Consider the following 6,410-nt stretch of genomic DNA (forward strand, 5'->3'; position numbering starts at 1 on the left):
ATATATTGGTTTTACAATGATGAAGTTTTTTATTTTTGTGTCTGTGTAAATAGTTGCATTAATTTTCAACTTCAGTATCTTGTTTAATGGGAAAGTGAATCTAAATGGTATCATTGGGAGGTTGAACATGTGACTAGCAATTAAATCAGATAAATAATTTTTACCAGTACCAGTGGAACCATAAAAACACATTACCAATGGTTTTTTGTTATATTTACTACGATGCAAATTACCTGCCAAAGCAGATACTACAGTTTTAAAAAAACTTTCTTTCAGGTCACGTTCAAAATCTATATAAGGAATAATATAAAACTATAGTGTAGATATAAATGTAAAAGTTAACACTAACTAGTAGTAAGTTAATTACACTTAATAAATGAAAAAGATAATCTTAATTTGAGATTACATTTTTAGTGTTTTATCGTTGACCCGAAATAAGCTCCTTGCCAAATTTAAGATTTTGAGGTATTGGTTTACATGGATTCAGAAAAATTTAGCTATTTATGGATAAAATCTCTTAAGTGCTATCTGCATCAGAGAATTAATGAAAAGTAATAAATAAATTCTCCAAATATTCTCCTATGCGTTACCTACAATAACCTAGTATAAATAGTGTATTTTTTAGTTTAATACATTTTTTTTACTCTTGGAAAACCGAGTTTTTGCACATGGGAGGATTTTCTTGTCAACGACGATTTTAAAGCAAATGACATAGGTAGGTATATCAATTCTAATGAGACAGTGTGATATCATGAGAAAACAAATAAATGAAATGTAAATAATGCATGTTATGCTTTGAAAATAGATACAAATGCATTTATAAATCTATTGAACTATAACTATAATTCTAAGTTACAGCAAATCATGAACTAAAACAGCACTATGCAGTGAAATCAAAATTGATTATCAATTAGAAATTGAAATATCCATATAGTATTGCACTTATTTACATCATGATTGAACTTTCCTTATAGTTATTTAAGTTAATTAATTAATTACTTTGCTGTGGTTAAAATAGTACACTGTATTTTTTCTTATAACTAAAAATAAATAACTAGATTTTTTATAGGTGTACATTTTTATTTTTTTCCTTCTTACATCAAATAAGCTTAAAATATGTTATGAATACTTATATATATATAATAGGTACCTAACTTAAAACTATAATGTTTATTAAACGCTGTGTCTAGAGCACTGGGCGCCCGGATAGATACTAGAACACCAGGTAACATAGTAAATATAAAAATGTGTATAATTGATATATCATTAGGTCTATCCTTATTATTTTAATAATATAATAAATCACAGATATTAATCGGCTGTACGAATACCAATAGTCACTTAATAATATATAGTAAGTATTATTAGTTATTACTTATTAGTATGTATTAACATACATACAGAATAGTAATTTTTATTTTAACATTTAATTATGTCTATATCCTTATAATTTTAATAATATAATAAATCACAGATATTAATCGGCTGTACGAATAACCGATGGTCACATTATAATAATATATAGTTATTAGTTGGGTAATACATACAAAGTAATTATCCTTATAATTATATTCAAAACAAAATCTTACTCTTTATCCTTTTTTTCTTTATTGTATCATTCAAGTTCCTTGAAAATATTATACCCAAACAGTTTAAGTATTTTTATAAAATATTTGTTTATCTGTTAAATTACCTTGACTATTACAAATTGTTGAGGCGGCATGTGTATTTTCCATGATATCAATGACATCTGCATTATTAGCTGCACCTATAAAGTGTTGGTAGTATCAAATTAACACATATTATATTATAATATTTGTTTTGTTTTCCATTAAGTTTTGAAAATAATTACCTTTACTTCTACGTTTATCCTTAACCGCATCCACAACATCGTTATTTTCACAGAACTCTCTCAACCACTTCCATAACTTCATCATCTGTACCTATATAGTAATTTAGTATCTGATTATCACATTTTATGAAGATTATTAATGTTAAATTACCTTCCATTAGCCCAATACAATTATTCAAAGATAAATCACATTTATCCTCAATGGCATCCACAATATCATTATTTTCACAGCACTCTTCTTCAACCACATCCATAACTTCATGATCATCTGCACCTATAAAGTAATTTAGTATCTAATTATCAAATTTTATGAATATCATTAACGTTGAATTACCTTCTATTAGGCCATTACAATTATCCAAAGATTATCATATAGATCAAATAACATTACATAATTACCTAATATATGTAATGATAATTCTTGCCCTTTTAACCAAGTGTTAAAAACAAATTCCAACTGTTCGATTTTTCGGTGGTAGTGAATATTTGATGATTTTGAAACTAGGTCAGCAATCTTTGCTCCTATTATCGATGCCTCACAAAACTTCTCATGAGTAGTGAGAATTTTCTTTTTTTTGTACAAAGTTGTCATTGTAGTATTGTCATTGTCAGTGTTTATGACCTCAACATTCTTGAAAACCCTTTGGTTTTTGTAATAAAAGTTCCTAGTCCACCTTTCATCAAATAAACTATTATCATGTAAAGATAGAGACTGTTTTTTCCTTAAATTGAATATATGACGACACGGTAATCTCATAGAGTTGTAAAAAAGACAACTACAATTATTTTCTGTTGTTTTCTCAAGAACATCAGTTTCTGCTGCACATTCAAATTGTGTTTTTAAAGAATTGAATGCATATGGTGTTAATGAACTATAAAACTGTTGTAGCTCTGGAATTGTATTTTTTTGAGTTGGCTGTTTTTGGACCAATTTTATAGCATTTTTGTCCCTTTCTAATCGCACACAGTCCAAAACAATGAAAAGTTTTTCTACAAAGTCGTCTAGTGTGGAAAAGGTAGATATTACAGATTTCAATTTACCATTAAAACTCTCAAACCTGTAATTGGTTTTATTCATAAAATTCACAGTATTAAATGTCATACCCATAACCCATTCATTGCGTATAGCATGCCAATTCTTTTTATAATATTCCATTATAGATTCAGGTGCCATAGCTTGAAGATGGTGATATACAGAATCATACTCTAATTGTGTCTTACAGTATGTTAAATTTTGAAAAATTTGTTTAATATCATCTCTTTGTTTCGGTGTTAAGTTTTGTTTTTCACATGTAATTTCTCGATTAAACGTGCGTAATGTATGAAATAAACATATTGTTAGAGCAGCATTGGGAAATACTGACTTAATAACATTTCTTTCCTTCATGTTTTTATCGGTAACATAAGCACGAGTCTTAATAGAAGTTGGATTGTTTTTTTTAAATGTTTCAAAGAACCAGCTCAAGGTGATTTCTTCTTCGTTTACTAATAAACCAATTGCCACTATTTCACTTTGCCCATTACCATCCTCATTCATCAGAACATAAACTGAAAGCCTTAAATCTAGCAGTTTATATGTGGCATCTGCAAATACTATCTAAAAAAAAGTAACAAAATTAATATTATAAATTGTAACAATTATATATTATATATTACTTCTGGAAATGAACTGAAAGACTCTGCCATAACTTTGTCTTGTATAAAAATACCATTCAAATTATTTGTTTCATCTGTTGATATTTCTACTATACAGTTAAATTTTTCCTTTAATTTAGTAACAACTTCATCTAAGTCATTCTTTGAATAATGATTTCCTAAAAAATACACTGTAGTAAAAGCACTCAATAAAATTATTGTTATTCTTACCGGCTGTCGTACGAATATTGGACAAATCCTTTAGAGTAATTACTTTACCACTTTGTTTCATAATTTTGTTCTGAACCATTTTTTTGTTTGCCTTAAGGTCCTTAAGTTGTAATACGATTGCCTTGGTTTCTGGTATAGTTTTTTTTTGATTTGGAAGATGACTATATAAAGTTCTTGAAATTTCATGATTATGATTTTCATTAAATTTTGTAATTTCTAATAATTTCCCATTTTCAGATGCTTTTAAATAAATACTAGCTTCACAGCCTTGACGCATTGTACTTAAATCATTTAAATATTAATTAAAAAAAATTAAATATGTACGTGTTTAACTGTATTATATATATAATATATGTGTTTAATAAATTGTACTTACGATGTCACACGTTGATCAAGACTAATTTTTTTTTTTTTGTATGTTCCACCATGTATACAGCAAAATTTAATATAATAATATTTTAATTCTTTTGATGCTGTTCTCATTCTGCCATTGGGGAATTTGGCATTAATCGAAGAAAGTGTTTTACAATCTTTTGTAAAATAGTCTACAAAGTTGGTATCTTTGTAGACCGTGAAACAACTTTCAAATGCTTCGAATGAGCTAAATGTATCTCCCAGCTTCATTATTAGAATAATATTATTATATTATTATGTAACTTTAAATTTTAAAACGCATACAACACATATCCACAGATTAGTATATTATACAATTCGGACGATGAAGGATGAAGTGATGACAGATAAACTAAAATGATTTAATTAAATTAATATATAAAGATAAACTTGTATTGGTTTCCTACAGTATTGTTCTATGGTATGACCCGGCGCCCGGTGCTCTACAGTGTGACCGGGCGCCCGGTGCTCTATGCCCGTCCTACACAATATAATATTATAATGTACAAATATAATACGCTGCTGTCTCAAGTCTGCAAAAGTACAAAATTATATACCTACTTCCTTTCCGTAGTATGGCATTTTTTATTTTATTAATATTTTAGTTTCAATATACATAATCAATATAACAACAGTCAACCAGAGTCGGACTAACCGCTAGTCCACAATATTGCGGACGGGGCCCCGGCTTCTTTATGGCAATTGGGGCCCCTGATTTTGTACCTATTAATATTATTATTTTTCGTTTAGAGTAAATAGAAATACGAAATAAACATTTTTTTTTTTTTCAAATCAGAAAACGTATTTTTGTTTACAATCTTGAGAAGTTCTCAATTATTACTAAAATAATGACATTGTCGTCCCACGAATTTAATACCTAGCTGTCTATAAACAAATAATATGTATCATTGATTATAAATAGTGTAAAATTGTTGTGGCTTTTAAGAGGACATCGCACCTATGTCGTCACACCGGCTTACACAGTTACACACGTACGGCATAGCAATAGTACCTATAGCAAAAACGTTTTGGCACGGCAAAGAACCGAGAAGGCAGCAGTCATGACAAAGAAACAAAAATCAGGTAAGTGGATGTCGCTCTGCTGCACGGTAGATTACAAGTGGGTCATTGTATAATGGATTAATGGCTCTCTTCTCATTAAGTGGACGTGCGTGTGATGTTTTTGTGTCCAATTTTTGATTTTTTTTTAAGTGCAATGAAGGAGGTGAAGTGTTGAAAAGGTATGGTGATATAGCATTGTCCTTGTCGGCTAGTCTTTTAAGTGCAAACTTATGGATGAGCATGTTTCGTCTTATCTCGAGTGGCGGCGTACCTATTTGCTTCACATAAGATGCTAGGTATGAGGCTTGTTTTAAAGGCGCCAATACTCAGTCGGATGCCTATTGGTTGTGGATTGGATCTAATGATTTTAAAATTGATTCCGGGGCTGCTCCGTAGATTATGGAACCATAATCGATGACGGATAGAATTACATATTATTAAAACAATTAAAACAGTGTTTATTGTTCAAAATTGTTATCATTAAATTATACAGTCCACTAGTTAATTTTTTTAGATTCTGAACGGAGCGAGGAAGCTATTGTGTTTACTTTGGTGTTTATTATTTTTTTCTTTTTATATCCTGTATAAAAATTTTTTTCCAGAAGGAGTGTTTCGATTTCAACATATAGACATATAGTACCTTATATTTTAGCAAATTGGATCAAGATGGTACTTTAAGACAGGTCATTTTTCGATTTTCTCAATAGTTATTTAATGCCACGGGAGAAACAACCAGAAAATTACGAAAAAAACGCTAAAAATTGGATTTTAATTTCTAACGCTTTGTTTATCACCATAGAAACGAATAAAAAATTATAATATTTTAATATTAATTCAACTTACATGGTAAAATAAATAATAACAAAATATAAAATATCCAGACTGACAAATCGTCTCCGCTCAGAATCGTTTTTCTTATACAATGATATTATATCATTGAATTCAAGTCTAATACAACCATTATACAATGACCCACTTGTAATCTACTGTACAGCAGAGCGACATACACTTACCTGCTTTTTTTTTTATATATACATAATATCATAATATATACAAATATATAAATATAATATGTATATCATATTCTTCATAACTTAATGGAACGCAGGAATCGAAAAAAAAATCAGGTAATATTGTTGGCACGTAACGTTTTGAACAATTTGCCATCGCTGCAACAGTATTATAGACAAGCATACCTGTAATCGGTATGTCGCAGTTATTCGCGTATGGAATAACT

At 29.0% G+C, this 6,410-nt stretch overlaps 1 protein-coding gene across 1 annotated transcript; it reads right to left on the reverse strand.

Annotated features, from left to right (window-relative positions):
- Nucleotides 1–1,054: 1,054 nt before the first annotated feature.
- On the reverse strand, nt 1,055–4,917 carry LOC100573576 (zinc finger SWIM domain-containing protein 3-like). Its single transcript, XM_008186093.3, has 8 exons — nt 4,095–4,917; nt 3,719–3,999; nt 3,509–3,666; nt 2,252–3,449; nt 2,004–2,126; nt 1,853–1,943; nt 1,694–1,768; nt 1,055–1,627 (listed from the first exon to the last, which is right to left on the reverse strand). The coding sequence occupies exons 1-6, from the start codon at nt 4,340–4,342 to the stop codon at nt 1,900–1,902; spliced, it is 2,052 nt and encodes a 683-aa protein (XP_008184315.2). The 5' UTR covers nt 4,343–4,917; the 3' UTR covers nt 1,055–1,627; nt 1,694–1,768; nt 1,853–1,899.
- Nucleotides 4,918–6,410: the final 1,493 nt, after the last annotated feature.

The sequence above is a fragment of the Acyrthosiphon pisum genome, chromosome A3 (assembly GCF_005508785.2).
Source record: "Acyrthosiphon pisum isolate AL4f chromosome A3, pea_aphid_22Mar2018_4r6ur, whole genome shotgun sequence".
In the NCBI taxonomy this organism is placed as follows: domain Eukaryota; kingdom Metazoa; phylum Arthropoda; class Insecta; order Hemiptera; family Aphididae; genus Acyrthosiphon; species Acyrthosiphon pisum.

Excerpts from the sequence above, each read along its gene's own strand:
- LOC100573576 (XM_008186093.3), bottom strand. The coding sequence starts at position 4,342 with ATGAAGCTGGGAGATACATTTAGCTCATTCGAAGCATTTGAAAGTTGT. Across the intron at positions 3,667-3,718 it reads CAATATTCGTACGACAGCCG|GAAATCATTATTCAAAGAAT; the intron begins GTAAGAATAACA and ends TGTATTTTTTAG. Across the intron at positions 3,450-3,508 it reads CTTTCAGTTCATTTCCAGAA|ATAGTATTTGCAGATGCCAC; the intron begins GTAATATATAAT and ends ACTTTTTTTTAG.